General features: G+C 45.1%; 2 protein-coding genes across 28 annotated transcripts in view; one reads left to right on the top strand and one right to left on the bottom strand.

The window, feature by feature from the left end:
- Positions 1-927: 927 nt before the first annotated feature.
- asrgl1 (asparaginase and isoaspartyl peptidase 1) lies at positions 928-6,453 on the bottom strand. Of its 2 annotated transcripts, none has more exons than XM_035607117.2 (7): positions 6,285-6,453; positions 5,112-5,321; positions 4,673-4,815; positions 4,247-4,401; positions 2,671-2,792; positions 1,685-1,795; positions 928-1,549 (listed from the first exon to the last, which is right to left on the bottom strand). In XM_035607117.2, the coding sequence occupies exons 2-7, from the start codon at positions 5,296-5,298 to the stop codon at positions 1,335-1,337; spliced, it is 933 nt and encodes a 310-aa protein (XP_035463010.1). In that variant the 5' UTR covers positions 5,299-5,321; positions 6,285-6,453; the 3' UTR covers positions 928-1,334. The 2 variants fall into 2 exon arrangements, with proteins under 2 accessions (XP_035463010.1, XP_035463011.1); XM_035607118.2 differs by lacking the exon at positions 6,285-6,453 and adding an exon at positions 6,065-6,258.
- Positions 6,454-9,220: 2,767 nt separating this feature from the next.
- The window catches only part of LOC118284298 (regulating synaptic membrane exocytosis protein 1-like), a 68,528-nt gene continuing 58,297 nt past the window's right edge, over positions 9,221-19,451 (top strand). For 12 of the 26 annotated variants that reach the window (XM_035607109.2, XM_035607110.2, XM_035607108.2 and 9 more), the window contains exons 1-2: positions 9,222-9,409; positions 13,887-13,961. In XM_035607109.2, the coding sequence (XP_035463002.2) occupies positions 9,249-9,409; positions 13,887-13,961 (236 nt within the window). In that variant the 5' untranslated portion in view covers positions 9,222-9,248. Of the gene's footprint in view, positions 9,410-13,886; positions 13,962-19,451 lie in introns of all 26 variants that reach the window. The other 14 variants (XM_047335001.1, XM_035607085.2, XM_035607080.2 and 11 more) reach the window with 3 other exon arrangements.

Genomic DNA, 19,451 nt, shown 5'->3' with positions numbered 1-19,451 from the left:
GGGACGGCGGCTCGAATTTCACTGATCTGTTGGAAGTGGACGAGAACTGATGAGAAAGCACAGATTTCTATTGACCTGCCTTAAGTACTGGGCCGCGTACGGCGAGTTGTTTTACCGGTACGTGCCTCCACAGAGTGTTTTCTGGAATCCCCAATTAAATCTGGTTAAATTTGATTGTAAAAGTTTGATTTTGATCTTAGTGGTGACCCAGGTTGGCAACAAGATTAATATAATAATTTGAGGGGTTACCTCCTGCAATCTCATGTAGCTGCGTCCAACGTTCCCACATCAGTCACCCTCTCTCCTCACTCACCAGTTCATCGTGTGCTATACAGCCAATCACACCTCATAGATCCAGGTGCCCAGACGTGGTGTTTTGTTCTCTGACAAAGTTGTTTAGGATATTCCTTTCTATGGAATGTGAAACCCTCATCTTCAAAAACATGTTTTCCCCTCTAGTTTAAACCAGCTCAACCTTCTTCATGATAAGGCTTTGAATGTGTGTGTGTGTGTGTGTGTGTGTGCAGGCGTGCGTGTGCAGGCGTGCGTGTGCCACCTTGCTTCATGTGGAAAAGAATGAAGTAAACTTCATAATGACTTCTCCAGTGGTACAGTGGGTATAAGTGCCTGGCAAAGGGACCAGAGACAGATACAGCAGGCATCAACCACGCAGAGGAAACAAGTGTTGTGATGCTGAGACAGTTCAAACTTCCCTTTAAAACAGTTCCAGACAGGTGCTACAACAGAAGCAACCCGCTGTCGACCTTTTTCTCGTGGTCCCCTCGCTCTCAGCACAACTATTTGTACAGAAACAGCCTCATCTTGTGGATGCACAGGGGTGATGCACACACTCAGAGCCTCACACACCGGTGCAGCTCCACCACACTGACTTTATGGGTGAATTAAGCATGAGACACGACAACAATGTCCAGGGATGAGAGGGATTTTTACTGTGACCAGTTTTCCTAAAACAAAGCTTCAGCGTTAACGATCGTCATCTCATCGGCAGCACTTGACAAACACCGGCTCGGACTTAACACAGACGCAGTGGTGACGCCAGCGTTTCACCTCACGCTACAACACAAACACAGAGCTCACAAATCAACGCTCTCTAAAAAGTGTAGACGTTCGTCATTGCACAAACTAAAGATGAACATTTTTGATGAATCATTTCAAGTGTTCATCGGCAGTTAAACTGGCCACTTCGTCTCAAATATGATCAGCTGAGAAATCCGCAAAAAAAGGTAGTAAATTGTAATAACGTTAGATTATTTACATTAGTATTCATTTCGATGATTCATTTTGTCTCTAAACATATTTATTAGTTTTTCGGTTCAGTGGGGATTGTCAATGCTCTGGGTGACGTGTTCCCCGGCGTAGAGGCCATAGTGCAGCGTGTCTCTCTGCGCTGCAGCCCAGGCCATTTGCAGGCTGGAGAAGCGAGCGGCCCAGTGGCCCTGGGGGTCCACTGTCACCACCCCACCCAGCCCGCCCACTCTGGACTTCATGTAGGCCAGGCCCAAGTCACTGGCTGCCTCTACTGACTGACCTGAGGACAGAGAGGAGACGTGAGGTCGCAAATCAAGATGAACATGTTCAACACTTCATCTACTGAACATCTCCATCGTCTCTGCGTGCTGTGTGCATGCGTGCGTGCGTGCGTGCGTGTGCGAGAGTTCATCACCTTGCTCCATGTGGAACAGGATGAGTCTTGCCAGAGTAACTTTCATGATGGCTTCTCCGTGGCCCGTGGTTGACACTGCTCCCGCCTCGTTGTCGGCATAACCTCCGCCGCCTAACGCACACGAGACATCGTGTTCACTCATCATTTCACGTTATTAAAGAAATCCAGATGTCTGGGTCGCCCCGTATTTGTAAAGAAATGATGACTCGTGAACTGGGATAGAACTGGTAACCTGTCCTGGTTGTACCAAACTGCTTAGAAATGGTTGTTTCAATTGTCTGTGAATTTGTTTCCTGTATGAAGCTGATGACTTTTTCAGTTAGACTGAAGTTTCAACATGTTATTGGACAGCTCTGCTAACTACTGACCAGGGAGCCTTCGTTGGTCAGAGCGGAGGTGCGTTTCAGTGAGGGGGGCTCTAATCCTCCCACTGACCCATGACTGTCGAATCACTCATTTACTGATATTAACAGATCAGACGGGGATGACCAGGCCAAAATCCACTTGCTCCTGTTTACTCAACGGGAGTATAAACAACCCTGGGATCCAGTGTACACTCATCCTCTCGAATTACTCTTCACCTTCGGGCACACAACTCAGAAACATTAGGGTTATTGGAATAAGGTAGTCAGCGCTGCGGCTCTGACATGATGAATGTGAACTGGCCAGTATTATACTGGGAAGTCTGAGTAAAACGAAAAAATCGACAGCATTCAAATGAATAGATAAGTTGCACGGTGCAACTTCGGTCAGCAAAGTTGACACAGCCCATTGTTAGAAAAGACAAATCTCAGTAATTTATTAACAAAGTGCACTTTGTTTGCTGACTAACCGGACATGTCAAACTTGGACCGGTCGTTGGCCAACAGACTGGTGAAGACAGTCACTGCTTTAAAATATTAGAATATGAAGCCAGTTGGTATTGCTCTTGGGGAAAAAAACACAGCTTTCATCAAAAGGAATGAAATTCTGAAAAGAAGTCTCACCTATGCAGGGTGTGTCGCCCACCCGTCCCACCATCTTGTTCAGTAGTCCGCCGGTGGAGGTTGCACAGGCTATGTTGCCCTCGCTGTCCACCGCCACCGCTCCGACCGTGCCCATCTTCCCCCTACAGGACGCAACCGCAGAATGACGTCTGACATACTTGATATGATTCTAATTACGGACGAAACTAACTTTTATTTTCATTCACGATCAATTTATTAGTTGTTTGGTCCATAAAAATGTCATAAGATGGTGAAAAATGTCATAAGATGGTGAAAAATGTCATAAGATGGTGAAAAATGTCAACCGTCTTTTCCCAAACTTCAAACCCCAAGATGATTTTTTTCTTATTTAGTTTACTGTCATAGAGGTAAAACACTAAAGGTACAGCCAGTTTCATACAGTAACCCGGTCATAAATAGCTAAAACCAGGATCAAGAAAGACCTTTCTTCTGAGTATCGGGTCCTCTCTGCCTGTAGGCTTGAACAGTGGCTCTGAAAAGTTCTTGTTCTTTTGAAGAGGGGCGCAGCTGCGGACAGCTGGGACTCCCGCGGTTTAACATTGAATTCCAATGATGACCCAGAGTCGCAAACAACACAAAACTTCTATAGATGCTTCTCAAAGTGCTCCTGCGGCATAATCCACTCTGAGTTTGTTGATTTGTGTGCTCGTTTCTCGTTTTTTTTGTAATATATATATATATTTTTTTTACCAGACAGCGACACTTCACTGGGAACGGTTTAGTGGTCGGTCGGCTGATCTGATGAGGCAATAACAGAAATGATTTCTGTGCCTCACTTGATTGCTGTCCCCTCAAAACGATGCCGAAGAGATTAAGAAGGTGCATCTTTGGAAAAATACAGTTCTACCGGCCTCGTGTCTCCTGAGCCGTTGTCCGACACGAAGTCCGGACAATTGGTCTGCCAGTCATCAATTTTACAAGGGGGCTGGCAGGAAAAGTTCCAGACAATGTCCGGGGCAACATTTGCGTTCTCACTCATTCAGCCCCTCCGGAAAATTTCAGGAAAAATGTCCGGACTTCAGTGCCGGACATTGTCAGAGGCGTGACTGCGGCAGGCGAAGAGACACTTATCCATGGGGGGTCGCTGGAGGCGATTCCAACTGGCACTAGGCGAGGAGAGGGGGGTACACCCTGGACAGGTCGCCCCGTCAATCAAATTCACACCTATTCACCAATTAACCTACATGTCTCTGGACTGTTGGAGGAATCCAGAGCCCCCCGCAGAGAATCCACTGTACCTGCTCGCCCAAATGGAAAGCACCACGAGTATTCAGAACTTAATGAACATAAAGAATACATCAACACCATGAAAAGCTGATTATGCAGAAGTGGTCTGAGAAGTGTCGGTGGATGTCTTGATATGTTTTGACATGTTTTCTGTGTCACTAGTGGAATCAACTCTTAACTGCTGTAAATCCAAAGGGACTGTAGCAAAAAAAAGGACAGCTTTCTGAACAAGGACCCGCATCTCTGTGCATTTTCCTTCTTTTAAGGATTGTATCGTTATCGTTATTGAAAAGAACGCTAGTAAGCCTAAAGTCACGTTGTGTCTCACATTTGGCACTCCACAGGGTTGGCATCGGGGGCCAGGTTCTTTGTCCAGCGCATGACGGAGTACTCCGTGATGAGGGACTCCTCAGGGACTTTAGGGACGCCCATGGCCCAGGCGAACTGATTGGCACCCTCTGCTGTCAAACACGCATGACTGGTCTGAAACAGAGAGCAGAGTTCACGTCAATACAAAAACTATCACTCGTTGCACTTGAAAACAAGAGCGGCTGCACAAATGTAGACTGCAGCCATAACTACAGTTTATGTTTTGTAGATCACCTCATCACTTTCAGTTAAAAGTGTAAAATTGGGAATTAAATGAAAAGATCTGGAAAAATAATAAGGCTTATACATGATAGTTGAGTGTCCAAGAATGTACATATGAACACATGTTATTGTGCCTTTTTATTTTATATATTTACTTCCACACCTTGTCCATAACCAGTCTTGCTAGCTGAACAGGGTTGGCTATATTGCGAACAGCAGAGACGGCACCGCTTCCCAGTGTCTTCCCGTCCATCACAATGGCGTCCATCTCCACCTCCCCTTTCACATTCAGCACTGACCCGCATCCTGAAACAAGAGTTGAGAAACTCTTTGTGTGAACGTACGTACGTACGTCACAGTTTGGTCTATTGAAATTCATACATTTCACATCAGTCAATAGCCAATTGGTTGTAAAATATTTCCTTTGTACAAGTGCAATGTTTGGCCTGATGGTGGAGCTGGTTAGTCAACACTTTTTACCTGCAGCAAGTAACATTGATATGAAGACATTGAACCTGTGTCTGGCAGGGCCAACGTGTCCGCTGGTGATATTCCGTCGTGTATAGTTCATAGTTATAGTGTGTGTTGTGTTTTCACATCACCTGCGTTGAAGGAGGGATTATTCTCCAGCTGGGAAACGGCCTCTACCACTGCATCCATGCTGCTCCCCCCTCCCCGGAGTACGGCGTACCCCGCCCGGGCTGCTGAGCACACCCCTGAGGCGGCCGTTTCCGACCGCTCCTTTGGGATATGACCCGCCCCTCCGTGGACCACCACCACTGGCAACATGTCAATCCACCTGTCAAGGAAAACTGAGGAGGGATATTATGTAAAAACAAGATGGAGGCACTGGCGTTTTTTTTAGAAGATTAATGTCCTGCACTCCTGTCCTGTTTTGGTCAACTGTGATTTACCACTGTGGTAAATCTTTCAGTGGAGCAAATTGTCATCTGCCGTCAGTCTGCTGAGTCCAGACTAAAGACAGAGAAGCAGCATTCGGTGACTGCATCACAGAACTGGAACAAACTTCAACATTTAAACCCAGGTTTAAAAGTTCTCAGCTGCTTCTGACTGAACTGAATCTTAATCTTTATCCATCTTGCACGTTTTGCCAAGTGAGAATGTGATTTTTTTTTTTGTTGGCATTTTCATTAGTCCCTTTAAATGTTTTTATTTCATGACTTTAATCAGTTTGAATGTGTGCTATAACCAACTGTTTGCTTTAGATATACTGTAATATTCATTTTTCTATCTTTCTTCTTAGGTAGAATAACTTCATATTCAGATGAAAATAGAGGGAGAGGAGTGTTACACCGGCACCTGGATCTGTCTCTACCTTCTTATAAGATAAGATAAGGTAAGATTACCCTTTATAGAGTTCCATGGGGGAAAGTGGGGTATTACAGCGAACCAAATGGAGAATGAGTACAGGTTTGAATACGAATAGAATAAATATAAAATGGAATAAAAAAGAACTATAACAAATGAATAATCCAATCATTGATTATTCTATGTTTCATTTTATATATAAAAATCTCATGTCCTGCTTCTTTACCTTGTGGGGCCCAGTGGATAATAACAGCCTGGTGTCACGTGAGCCCACAGAGCCATAAACCCATTTACACTTATACAGTATAAAGTCTGGGCTGCTCGGCCATAAGGTGGAATGAGATTAAACCAACGTTAAAATCGTTAAATCTTGCATGTTGTAGGACATATTTGCAAATATAATTCACAAGAGCCGCTTGGTGCTCGGGGAGTTCATCAGGACTCACCCTGCAGACCGGCCGGTTCACACGCAGCTTCACGGGGACGCGAGCGTGTGGCGCTTTGTTCCGGTTATGAGGCTCAATAAAAACCCGGATGAGCACGAAGTTCACTGGTCTACACGTTCACATGAGCGACGAAGGGAAAACAACGGAATATCGCCGACGAGTCTTAAAGCTCTTAAACGCATCATCATTTCCCGGATATGAGACTTTCAAAATAAAATGTGTTTGTTTAGATTTAAAAAAATATATTTAACAAGTCAATTGAGAAAACATTCCTATGTACAAATATAACACTATTAACCTTTAATAACATTTAGCAAAATACATGAACCTTTAAAAAATATGATGAAAGACAAAGATATACATAAATCATATTTTATCATTATTATTGTAAAAATGTGATAAAACAAATTATGTTACTTACTTAATCTTATATTACTATTATTAATATTATTGTTGTAGTAAAAAGTGATAAAAGAAAGTATACGCAGAAATTATAGTATATTCAATACTATATGTATATTATTATTATTGTAAAACTGATATTAAAGAAAATATATGTATCTGAGAATATTCAATAGGGAATTATTATTGTTGTTGTTGTTGTTGTTACCCTTCTATGCCTACTTAAAAAGTGAGACATTGTGGAGAAAGTTGCTTATTGAAGTGAGACAGTATAAACTACTTTGGCCTTGTCCCTGAACGTTGCTGCCCTAAAAAGAAACTTTCTTTAAGATTAGTCAGAGCTTTTGAACGAGTCAGGTCAAGAAAATAGTTTTTTATTGTTGTTGTTTGGGGGGATGTGTTATGAGATGATGACGATGATAATGATGACCCAAATTAACCACAGAAAACCCTTTACCCAAATTCATGGGATTGATTAGCATGAGGACACAAAATCAGAACACAAAATAAAATCTCTTGTAGAAAGGCAGGAGGTCCATGCTAGAGGATCCTCTCCCTTCTGATGCTGGCACAGGAGCTTTTAGCTTTCCTGAGCAGGTACCTCATGAGGACTGATCAAGTGGGAATGTTTGTCTCGAGTGGGCACATGAAGGTTCCTCAAGGTGTAGTCAAGTCGAATTTAGGGTCCAATCAGCATGAAATATAAGTGAACATTTTTTGAATGAGGTCATAGCTAACAATTAAACATTTTAGGCAGCTCAGAAATCAGGATTTTGCGCAAATCTGGGTGTATAGTTAAATTAAATTTGTTTCCAAATCTACAATATTGTGACTGTCTTTTGCAGTACTGTGCTTTGCGTGACTATTACTTAACACTCCGGTGTGACTCAGTCTCCTGTACCTGCAGTAATGTTTGGGAAGCCCTCTCACCACACAGCCGATAATTTAAATGTTGTACGCTGACATGCTGTAAATATCAACCTATATAGTCATCAGTACACGTATGTGGTAAATATCACACTGCCTTCAGATTGGTTTTTTTTCATAATGAGGAAATGTGTGTGTGTGTGTGTGTGTGTGTGTGTGTGTGTGTGTGTGTGTGTGTGTGTGTGTGTGTGTGTGTGTGTGTGTGTGTGTGTGTGTGTGTGTGTGTGTGTGTGTGTGTGTGTGTGTGTGTGTGTGTGTGTGTGTGTGTGTGTGTGTGTGTGTGTAGGAAGGAAGGAAGGAAGGAAGGAAGGAAGGAAGGAAGAAGGACAGAGGGAAGGAAGGGTGGGAAGGAGGACAAAAGGGGAATGCGCGTCATCGTAACACGCAATGATTGGAGCAAGGGAGGAGGAGGAGGAGGGTGCACACACTCTTACTGTGAAGGGTTTCATACAATGTCAGAAAATGGTCTTTAGGGTTGCATTCATTATTCATTTAAATAGCTATATGTTGTAAATGACCAATTTTATTCTGTAGGATATCTTTTTGGAGCTTTATAATTCATTTTTCTGTCATAACATTTTAAACTCTTGTAAACTTATTAGTTATAGTTCATTCATTCAAATATGTTGTCGTGGTTTAAAAATATTTAAAAAGGGGGAAATTGAAGTCATCCTTTAAGGAATCAAAACTGCCAGGTGAACCCCTGAAGTCGCAGCTTCATTGAAAAGGTAAGACCCTATACATTAGCCAAGTGATGGATAGATGAAGTTAAAGCCTTCATGCCATGCGATGTTAGCGTACACCGTCAATGTTCCTACAAAACCCACAATGCACCCTCGAGGAACCCTTTATTTCCTGCGTGTGCTATAGGCCGGCGTGAGCGCGCATCCGAGCGGTGAGTGGTGCCCCCCATTCTCAAATGAGGGCTGCGCGCTCCCGCCGCAAGAGAAGTGAGCGCGCTTCAGGGGCTGCGGTCCCATTGACGGTTCCGTCTCCCTGACAGCAGCATCAGCATCAGCATCATCAGCATCAGCATCAGCGGCGGCGCTGGAAAACAAGAAGTCGCCGCCTCGCCCTGCAGCCACACGGAGTAGCCCAGCGGACCGAGTGGAGACCTGAGCCCCCTTTAGGGCCCCCCTCCCCCCCCTCCCCCTCCCACCCCCACCGCCCCGCTCTCTGCGTGGCCGAAGGAAGCCAGCGAGATCCCCCTCCCGTGTGCCGTCGTCCCTATACCGACAGCCGGTGATATGGGCTCCCCGTGAAACGGAGGTGGTGGAGGGGAGAGGCGGGCGGTGGGAGGGGGGTGGGGGGAGAAGACAGCCGAGCAGCGAGAGGGAGAAGCCGAGGCTGAAAGAACGGCAGCCGGGACCACCATCACCGCTACGACCGCAGCAAGCACCGACACTGCTGCTGCCGCTGCCGCCCTGGGTGCCCCCCGCCGCCGCCATGGGAACTCCGCATCAGTCGCTCCAACCGCCTCTTTGTCCGTGGGCCATGTCGTGATCCGTGGACTCCGCAAGCGGGTTTTCTATCCGTGATCCCGACCGAGGCGAGGAGGACGCGGAGGAGGGCGAGGAGGGGGGAGGAAGAGGAGGGAGGGAGGAAAGGAAGGTGGTGGTGGTGGTGGTAGGGAAGATGTTCGCCTCGGTGGGGCCTCGGGGCGGCCCGCGCCCACCCGTCGCCCCGGCCATCCCGGAGCCGGACCTCAGCCATCTGACGGAGGATGAGAGGAAGATCATCATGGCTGTGCTGGCTCGGCAACGGGAGGAGGAGGCGAAGGAGGAGGCCATATTAAAGTAAGAGAGAGAGAGGGAGGGAGAGAGAGAGGAGAAAGTGTGTGTGTGTGTGTGTGTGTGTGTGTGTGAGAGAGAGTGAGAGAGAGAGAGACTGGGCCTGGGCTCTTTCCTTTCCAAAGTCCATCCACCTCCGTTCTATCATCAGGACTTCTCCATTCTACTGTACCTGATCATGCATGTGTGAGTGTGTGTGTGTGTGTGTGTTTGTACATCCTGCAGGTCCCTCAACACAGAACTCTCTCACTCACAAACCCAGTATGGCATCAGCTCTGTGCAGAAGAAAACGATGCACGGGCCAGTTCAGACCAGGTCCGCGTCCAGTTTGCAGAACCTCATTGCTCCTTGAGAGACTCGTGAGCGCTCGGTGGGTCAGGGTTAACTTTGCTCAGGAGGGAGGAAGAAGATGATGATCGTGGGAGGATGAAGGTGTGTCACCATGCCCCATTAACAGCAGCACCACACTCCACTCGGATTTTAAAAAGTGAAACGGATTCCTCATCTGCGCTCGTCTCCCTAATGTCATCACGACCGCTCACGCCGATGCCCGTGTCGAGTGGAGAGAGGGGGTTTGGACTTCGCCTGAAAATATTCCGTTGATGGATGCAGCAGGGAACCTGCAGGAGGCTCGCTGAAGCCTGGCTTTGAACATATAGTAAAAGTGAAACCCTCCCTGTTGGCTTTCATCTGTGCAGCATCCATCTCAACAGCTGCTGTTCGCAGCTCAGGGGTGCGGTTTGAGCCTTCCCCAGCCTTATGCACTGTATGTAGGCCAGTGCTCTCGCAACAGACATCACACAGGCTGTTATGGAACCAGTAGGCCTGTAACCGGGGAGGGGAGAGGTGCCTGTGTAATGTCATTTTGAATCAGGAGTGACTTAAATTCACTGTGTGCATCCACCCCCTGCCTCCGCCGTACACCACCGCCGTATACATGCATGGAGGAACGTCTCCCGCACCAGATTTATTTGCAGCTGCCGTCGGTGCAGAAACCAGCCCCACGTCCACACACCGCTTTTCCTCCATGAGCGGAAAAAGCACCAAAAGTTGAAAAGGAATGCCCTTCCTCACGTTTTCTCTGCCCGGCCCTGCGTGGAGCTGCATGCACAGATTGGCAGCTAGAGAAGAATAGCGCGGCCCACCTAAGCGAGGCACTCCTCGAGCTTTACGTCCCTGTTCTATTTTAAGCCCTCTGCGCGGACTGATAGCCCCAGCACTGGAACGGAATATCGATTCATTGCATCTAAAGAAGGAAATGTCCAATATATATAACTCCAGCTCTAAGTGGCCGTGCATCATTTTCAGTAATGTATTAGAAGCCGCGGACTCAGTCATGTCAGACTGTACAGCGGCAGGCTGTCAGCACATAGATGTCCTGTACTGGCTTGAGCATCGTTTCCTCTCATCACTGTTTGGATGGAAGCGTGCGTGTGCGTGTGCGTGTGCGTGTGCGCGTGCGTGTGTGTGTGTGTGTATTTATGATTGGGTCTGCATTGAAAAGCTGCACTGGTTGAGTAATACATGCATGGTGAGTGTACTTGCAGAAGGGTAGTGTGGGTTGTAGTGCAGAGAGGTAGAGAATACACTCCTCTCACGAGCAGTTTAAGATACTCACCATTGTTCTGTTTTTTGCTACTGAAGTATATAGAATCACAGTGTATGTATGTGTACAGCATATCTCCCTGACAGTATATGGCTATAAAGCAACAATGATGCAAGTGTGGATACACAATGGCGTCTTGTCGGTTATTAGGTAAACTGTTACATGATGGAAACGGGCTTCATTCATTCACATAACGCCACATGGACAAGTTGTGAAATGATTGTAAACCTCCGCTACAGTCCCGTGCACCAGCTTCGAAAAGTCCAAAATCCAAATTATGAATGTCACGGATGGAAAAGTAAAGTACAGGAACTTGTTACAGTGTGATCCATGAGCAGTGGTGAACATTCCCTCACTATGCCCGAAAACATTCACTGTTGAGTTGCAGCAATCGCCAACAAATACCCAAAGAACAACATTCACAAACTGATTGGTAGCTTAGCCAATAGGTGAGTCCTCCTTCCGGCACAGAGACCAGAAGCCCAGGGGAAGTAAACCCTTGCATTGCGTAGCAATCGACTCATCTTGGGAAGCGTAGTGGATGACTAAACGTAGCCTTACTCTCTGCGGGTAGACGACTGATGCGTAAGGACAGATGTGTCACTTATTTTAATTACACGGAGAGTTTCTATATGGAACTTGAAGATAGAAACACTTACAAAACCTGACTCAGGCCTAAAATTGATACACAGGAGACACGTTCAATAAGGATATATAATGATTGTGAAAGCTTTAGCATGTGAAGTGGTTCCGTAGCTGTGTGGTGTTTGTGCGGTTGCGTGCAAAAATTGTTTTTACACTAGAAAGGTAGGAAGCAAAATGTGCTTTATATATGCACTGTAGATTTGTTGCAAAGTGTTGTTGTCTTTTAGCATTGTTATAGATTTAGTCGTATGAATGCTGTTATCTGGCATCTAGAAAAAGATATGAGCATGTCGAAAACTCCACTGGTTTAAAGTTTCCTAAGTGCCGTGAAAAGTTTTCAGCAAAAATATAGATAAAAAACTTAAAAGTCAGGCCTTATTTCTTTACAAGTGGAATCTCTCAGTTCGGGAAAAAGAAAATCTGACCATAAAGGACCATGAGGATCAAACAAAGGTTTTGCATGTTTTAGCCCGTTAACTACAAGGGATGTAGCGAGCCAAGTTTTTCCATCCCTGATACCGTTTCCAATCCATGACCAGTCCTTGTGTGGAACTGACTGGAATGATTTTTTTCATGTGAGGTGACATGGGGCCGGTGAAGACTAAAAACTGAATCGACAGACTGTCACGAATGGAAGAATGTCACTGGTAATGGAAACACAGGATTTTTACGATTAGCTCGCCATTTTGATTTATTTCTGAAATCCAATGTGGATCGGTTTAATTAAGTCTGTCTTGACGCTGGTACCAATCTGTCGGGCTTCAGATTGGTTCATCCAGATCAACTGCAATTCGCGTAAATGGACAGTATTTATATTTAGCGCTTTTCTAGTCTTATTGACCACTCAAGGCACTTTCACAGTACAAGTCGCAATCACCTATTCACACATTTAATATTCGTGTAACACTGAAAAAAACCAACCCTTTTTCAAAACTGAAGTTTGGAACGCCTGCTGTTTAAATGTGAATGGAAAACCAACCGAGAAAATGGTGAGGAAAAACCGTGAAATACACATCATTTTAAGTTAAGCTAAAAAGGTAAGGGTGTGAAATATGACTCAGTCACCACTGTGCAGTCAGCACAACAGAAAAAAATGGTTAGTATCCTCGAGGAACAAAGAGATATCGCCATTCCTAATGAGCCAAAAGTGTCTCATAACGAGAGGGGGCATCCACAGTATTGACGATGAAGAAGACGTGCTCTGTTTTCGACAGCGTGGGCGTTGGCGGGGATTTCTCTCTCTCTCTCTCTCTCTCTCTCTCTCTCTCTCTCTCTTTCGAATTCTCGAGTTCCCTCTGTGATCCGGCCGATCAGAGCCCTCTGCTCATGTTTATGGATGAGACATTTTTTGAATCGCACTGTGAATGTATGTCAGGGGACGTACTGAAATCACGACACTGTTGTCCAAGGCCTGTCATTAGTAGCTAAAGGTATCCGCAATGTTGCCATGAGGGTCCACAAGAACATTTAGGGTCAGTTTAGTCTGTATTTCTAGCGTTAGTTGTTGTTGTTGTTTTTTTTTAAGTTTGATTGAGCGAGTAAAGTGTCATTTGAAATTGGGTGTAAACTTTTTGAATCTGAACTCTCCCAAAATGCAGCAGGGATTAGAACTAAATCTGAACTCACAGGTGGAAAAGAAAGCCTCAAAACAACATGGGGTTTAAAACAGACAGTGAAGTTGAACCCCAACCTACCGCACCAAAGTCAGTGGTACAGCAGCTACACCAGCTGTTTTGTGACACAGGTTACAGGACTTTTTATGAATCCCTCGCCCATTAAAGCTCCAGCGTGTAGAATTTAAGGGGATCCATTGGCGTGTTTTGATCAGTGCATTATCACCTTTTTTTTTTTTTTTTTACCTTTTGTTAACTTAGACTGAGGCTATAACGTCTACATTGGTAGCGGGTCCTCTCCACGGATCCTCCTTGTTGCACCGCCATGTTCTTACAGCAGCCAAGAAGAACGGACCACTCAAACACTGGCTCTACAGAGGGTCTTTTTGCTTTTTAACGTGACCTGAAGGCCACCGTCGGTTGTCTTACACTCTTGGAAAGTGGGGGGTAAATTCAAGCGTTTAACGGACTTCTGTTACAGCTCGGGGGTCAACTGGGAATATATAAAAGTATATAAATGAACCAAATGGACAAAACGAATAACAAAACTGAGACCACACAGACGTAAGAGGGAAATGCTTGTGCTAACAGTTGTTTTTTCTAACTTTGTGTGTTTCAGAGAAGAGAAGCCCATCCAAGCGCGAACGGTGAACCTGGTCGGACAGAGGAAACCTCCGCAGCAAAATGACGTCCGGTGAGTGGCAGTGGCAGCAGCGCTCTTCAACCACGCGCTGGGCTAACAAACGAGTTTGATTTGCTTCTGCGTCACTTTAGCGTCACGGCACCCGTCCCGTGGCCCATCACCGCCTCCGGGGGAGCAGGCAGTCCTGTTTGGCCTCACATTCATGCTTTGTTGTGAAATCTATTTTGCACCTCGGATGAGTCAACGGTATAAGAGACAAACCTGCATTCTGGTGATGTGTTTCAAATGTGACTCAAGAAGCCACGATTATGCAATTTGTGTGGGGCTCTAAGTGGAATGGAAGTGGACACACGCCTCACTTAGATTTTTCCAGTTATATTGAAGGAAATGTGCTTCATTTGGTATCACTTAAAATATATTCTGATAAGACACCACATGCCTTCTTCTCCTTCTGATTGACTGTGTCCTGTTCAACCCACACACAAAGCCCAGCGTCTGCCTGTCATCCATCACCGTATAAAAAACCGGTGTCTGCCGTAGAGATTGGACAGGATGAGTCTGATGAGTCCCGTCCAGATCCGGTTGAGTCATCTCGAGACTGTAGCTGATGTTGTGGTCCTCCTCCGTATCATGGCGGGCTCAGGCTGGACTCAGATGCTCTGTGTGTCTCACAGTTTGCTCAGCCCTCCTGCCAAGCCGCTCGGCTGGAGGAATGACTTCCACCGTGCGCGTGTGTGTGTGTGTGTGTGTGTGTGTGTGTGTGCGTGTGCGTGTGCGTGTGCGTGTGCGTGTGCGTGTGTGTGTGTGTGTCTTGATATCTGGAATCTCACGTGAGCTTCGGAGAATACATGAACAACTCACGATCTCTGTGATTTATTAGTAGAAATGCACAGACATAGGCCAACAAATGTAATAAGGAACCAGTTTCATTCACCCAGAAAGTTCAAGCTTAGTTACTTCAGGCAATGGTCAATAGCGAAAGTCAAATGCGTCTGGAAAAGCGTCACCTATGACTTGCGTCAGCAGGTTCTTTGCGCAAATGTTAATTCATGTTATTGAAAGTCTGGATGCGCAGTCATGTCTGTCAGTTAGTCCTTGTGAAGTGGGTGCTGCTGGAAGTTTGTGGTTACTCACATCGCTGGGCGGCAATGATTCAGACACAGAACAACTTCAAAGCTAAATGTTAAAACTGATAAAGCTTGTCATCCCTGCCCGAGCTCTTTCTTCTCATCGCGAAACTTAGAACTGGGTTGTGAAACCAATAACTGGTATCAGGGCTGAAATTACTTGATCTGTCGATCAAGAGAAACATAGCTGAGAACTATACCGGTCATGTTTTAAGTTAGATGAATGAAAAAAAATGCTGATCCTGTTTTTTTTGTTTTTTGTTTTTAAATGTGAGCATTTTTGCTACGTTCAGTCGTCACTCCCACAGTGAACTTAGTATCTTTGGGTCTTTGAAGACATTTTATGATGTCGCCATCGGCTCTGTGAATTTGTGCGCAGGATTGTCTCACAAACTTTTGCTTCGTAGACTCAACAATGCATCCAACGATTGAATGAGAAAGTATCCGTCGGAAAGAAATCGACAAAGAAAATGACCCTTCGTTGGATCCCTGCATGTGAAATGTTTTGAATTTATTTCAATGTTGTTCCAAGTTTTGTTTCAGAACCAGATATGGTTATTGTTATAATGATATGATAAGATACATCTAATTCTACGGTTATACTGTTACACCCTGATGAGGGAACCCGCACTGCCTCACTGCTGCAACCTCCACATTTGCCCTCCAGAAACTTATGACTTATCAGATGGAGCCCTGGATGCACGGGTCATGTGTTCACACCATTTGGCCAATCAGATGAAGCTCACCGGTCAGATGACCTGGTGTCAATGTAGTGTCACTGTGAGGTTAGCCAGCACATAGGTTGAGGAGAACATTGAAACTGTTCACGCACACTTGAATATTTCTTTATTTATCGCATATTGTATCATCATAGCCATACTGAGTAATGCTATCGCACTTCGCAATGCTTTCTCACAGGACTATTGAATATGCTAGAACTCTAAATAAAGTCTCACTGGCTGAGAGCTGGCTACCAAAATGCTATTTGACAATAAAAAAGTAAATATTGAAATACTTGACAATAAAATAACGCTATATCATCATAATGTCGTAAAAGTAACACGTGTGTTTCTGCTTTGTCTGCATGACATTGAGGTTATTGTTAAAAATAGACACTCACATGCACATTTACATGAGGAGATTTACTTTGGGCTTCAGCGATGCCGCCAACATCTTTTTACTTCCATATTCTATATTTTTTCTAAACCTGCCAGTCATTGTAAGCTTGCTGACTAACGTCAAAGTGAGAAAAGGCAGGTGGTCAGAGGTTAGCTTTCTCTGGAATAATGCTTCCCATCTCATCTCCAATTATTGGATCGGATGCTTGATGGGTTGGTCAAGAGTGATTCCTTATAATGGCTCAGCTCAGTGATCGTCTTCCCTTCACCGCTCTGTGTGTGTGTGTGTGTGTGTGTGTGTGTGTGTGTGTGTGTGTGTGTGTGTGTGTGTGTGTGTGTGTGTGTGTGTGTGTGTGTGTGTGTGTGTGTGTGTGTGTGTGTGTGTGTGTGTGTGTGTGTGTGTGTGTGTGTGTGTGTGTGTGTGTGTGTGTGTGTGTGTGTGTGTGTGAAGTTAAGTTTGTTAATAGAGACTGGAATTGCCAACATTACTGGAAACGGACTGTCCTTTTCACTCTTTGATGTTACATGAGCGTCTCCATCCTGCTGCTTCTTTTTTCACGTTGAAATGCGAGTTTCCATTCACGGCTGGTTCGCTTCTGTAGCCTGTAATGTCTTTTTTTCCCCCCCCACACAATGATCAAAGGATAAAGCTTGTTTATGCTCTATATCTGTGCACACTGTACAGTATATACGTGTGTGTGTTTGTGTGTGTGTGTGAGAGTTGGATCAGAGAGTGTAGTGGGATTACAGAGTAAGTCAGCTGGAGCACATCTGACTCCCTGAGGAATCCCACAATATGGCCCCCGTTTATAACATTATCCAATCTGGGCCTTTCATGGTCAGTATTCCCCACATCATTCACCAGACATGACAGTCAGTGTTCCTCTCGCAGAAGCTACTGAACTGGCACAGAGATTATATTTTATCTAGTCCAAACCAGACCAAATCAGTAGGGCCTTTTTTTAAATTTGTGATTTGATCTATTGAAACAGTCTGTTGAAAAACCCCTCAAAGGGCTGTGTGAGCGAGGGTCTGTTGCTTCAGGTACAATTTGAGCTTTATTGCCTGACAACTTGTTATTTGGCTGAGCCTTCTTCATTTTGGTGTCCCAGTTTCTCTAAAGCAACAGTCGCACAGTGTTAATGTCTGTGTGAACTTAACTTTAGCTGTTTCCAGACACGGTGCCGTTACATTGTTGTTAAATATACAATATGTCGCTCCAACCACCCACGTCTGCACAGTGAACCCCGCGCTTCTGCGAGGGCTACATGGACGGACAGTACCGCAGTGTAAGATGTTTACACTTCACAACACATGAATGTGATTGGCCAGGTGTCCCCTGATAGCAGGGTGTCATGGCGATGACCCAGCGGCCCCGTAGTAACCTCGGGGAGCCCTGAGATTTGGCGAGGAGACACTTCCTCACTTCCTGTAGGGATTGGCTGTTATCCTAGTCTTCCCATGAGTCTCTGCTCCGGCGGGTGGGTGGGTGGGTGGAGGGGGGAATAGAAACACTCTCAGTTACATTTTCTGCATGTTTGAGAGAGTTTCATCTTTCCTGGGTAAGAGAAGGGGCGGGGCCTCATACACTTAATGTTCCACCACGTCTATCCAAACGCTCACACTTTATCAGAACTTGGGTCTTATTGTCATGAAACTGGCCTTATGTGATCTGAAAGAAAAGCCAACACTCAGACGATGAAATAGGATTTAAAAACAGCCACAGACTAGCCAGAGCTTTTTGAAAGAGTCAAGATATTTTTACAAAATGATTTACGTTTTACCGTATGCTTGAAACAACATTTGGTTGCACGACGTATCCTGTTTATGCCAATCTAAGTCAGTCCAAAAAATATTGGAGACTCCCCCTGGCTGCATCGCTGATCTGTCTATAAGGACACTTTGTCTTTTGTGTTTCTTTGTAGTCTCTGGATAACTTTGTACTAGAATAAAAAGGGACAACTCGATTCACTTCCACACATGTGGAACATTTGCACATTGTCTTCCGTGATCTCGGCAGTGCTTTGTTGTGAACAACGTCATCATAGGCGATAGCAAGTATGGCAAAAAGTTCTGAAACTTGAAAATCTAAATCTCCACAGACAACCAAACAAATCTGACCTTGTTTTCTGCCCCACTGAATGTCTGCAGTATCGGACAAACATGCCAGTGGGCAACAATGATTCAAAAAATATCGAACCGTCTCTTGACATGTTTTCATTCCAAATCACACAAACAATCGATATACATTACGATAAATCAGCGAAAAGGGATTTGTACGAAGGGCTTCACTTTGAACTGCCCCCTTGTGCGAAAAACAATCACCACTTGCCACCACAAAGTACAAGATAATAGTTTGATATTTTATAAAAGATATACATTTTCACATCACTATTAAGAAGGGGTGAGGGTGGCTTCCCCTCACGTCCGACCTCAGACCTGTATATACAGTGTGTGCGGGTACATGGCGGTGGGATTGTTCGTGTGGAGGCGTGTGTTTGTGTGTGTATGCATGCTGTGTGTATATGTGTGCGTTTGTGCGGCCGGTCTGTGTATGGCGTTGCCAGGCCATATGGAGCGCTGTCTGGGGAGCACACTACCCACTTAGCTCTGCTGTTGGCTCTGGCGCTCTCTCCATCTGTCCCTCGCTCTCTCTATCTCCGTCTATCGTCGTCATCCCTTCCCGTCATTTTATTCAATTTTTAAAAAATTTGTCCGAGCTCGGTCTCGTCTTTGTTTTTTTTCCTTCTTTCTCTGTGTCCCTCCTCCTCCTCCTTCAGTCTCCCGCTCATCATCCTTAACTTATATTAGATGTAATCCAATAATAGTCCTAATTGTCCAATGACAAGTGTGTGTTTGTGTGTTAGTGTGCACTTTTAGTAATAAGTTGTGCGTCTTTTTAAGCGCATCTTCTGCTTGTTTTGTGCTGCATGCCACCACCCTACAGCTAATGTGCTCTTGAACATCCTCTCGGCCGAGGTACAGACTTTGACCAACGCAGCAGAGCTTGTGAACAGAGCTTGTGAACACCACAAGTGTCATGGCCCCCAGTTATCCAAAGGCCACGTTGGGATTCCGGAGACAGAAATCAATGAAATGACCAGTTGGGGGGCTGTTGTCGTCATCAATGTATTGACTTCCTGTGGTAGTACATGTTTTGGGCCAACCCAGCCTATCCCACATTCCAAGTGTCATGCCAGGTGTTAAGTCTTAAATTGTACGATTATTAATACTTCTAAAAATTATATTTCAGACATTCATATTTTTCTTTGAGGATTTATGAGGCATCATACATG

The sequence above is a fragment of the Scophthalmus maximus genome, chromosome 10 (assembly GCF_022379125.1).
Source record: "Scophthalmus maximus strain ysfricsl-2021 chromosome 10, ASM2237912v1, whole genome shotgun sequence".
NCBI classification, from domain to species: Eukaryota; Metazoa; Chordata; class Actinopteri; order Pleuronectiformes; family Scophthalmidae; genus Scophthalmus; species Scophthalmus maximus.
The sequence above is the reverse complement of the archived record's forward strand: the minus strand, read 5'-3'. Positions and strand labels throughout refer to the sequence as shown.

Bases quoted from the DNA above. Each gene is read 5' to 3' on its own strand.
- asrgl1 (XM_035607117.2), bottom strand. From the start codon at position 5,298: ATGTTGCCAGTGGTGGTGGTCCACGGAGGGGCGGGTCATATCCCAAAG. The intron at 1,796-2,670 runs GTGAGACTTCTT...CGTGTGCGTTAG, and splicing joins GGGCGACACACCCTGCATAG to GCGGCGGAGGTTATGCCGAC. The intron at 1,550-1,684 runs GTGATGAACTCT...CTCTGTCCTCAG, and splicing joins CCTGTTCCACATGGAGCAAG to GTCAGTCAGTAGAGGCAGCC.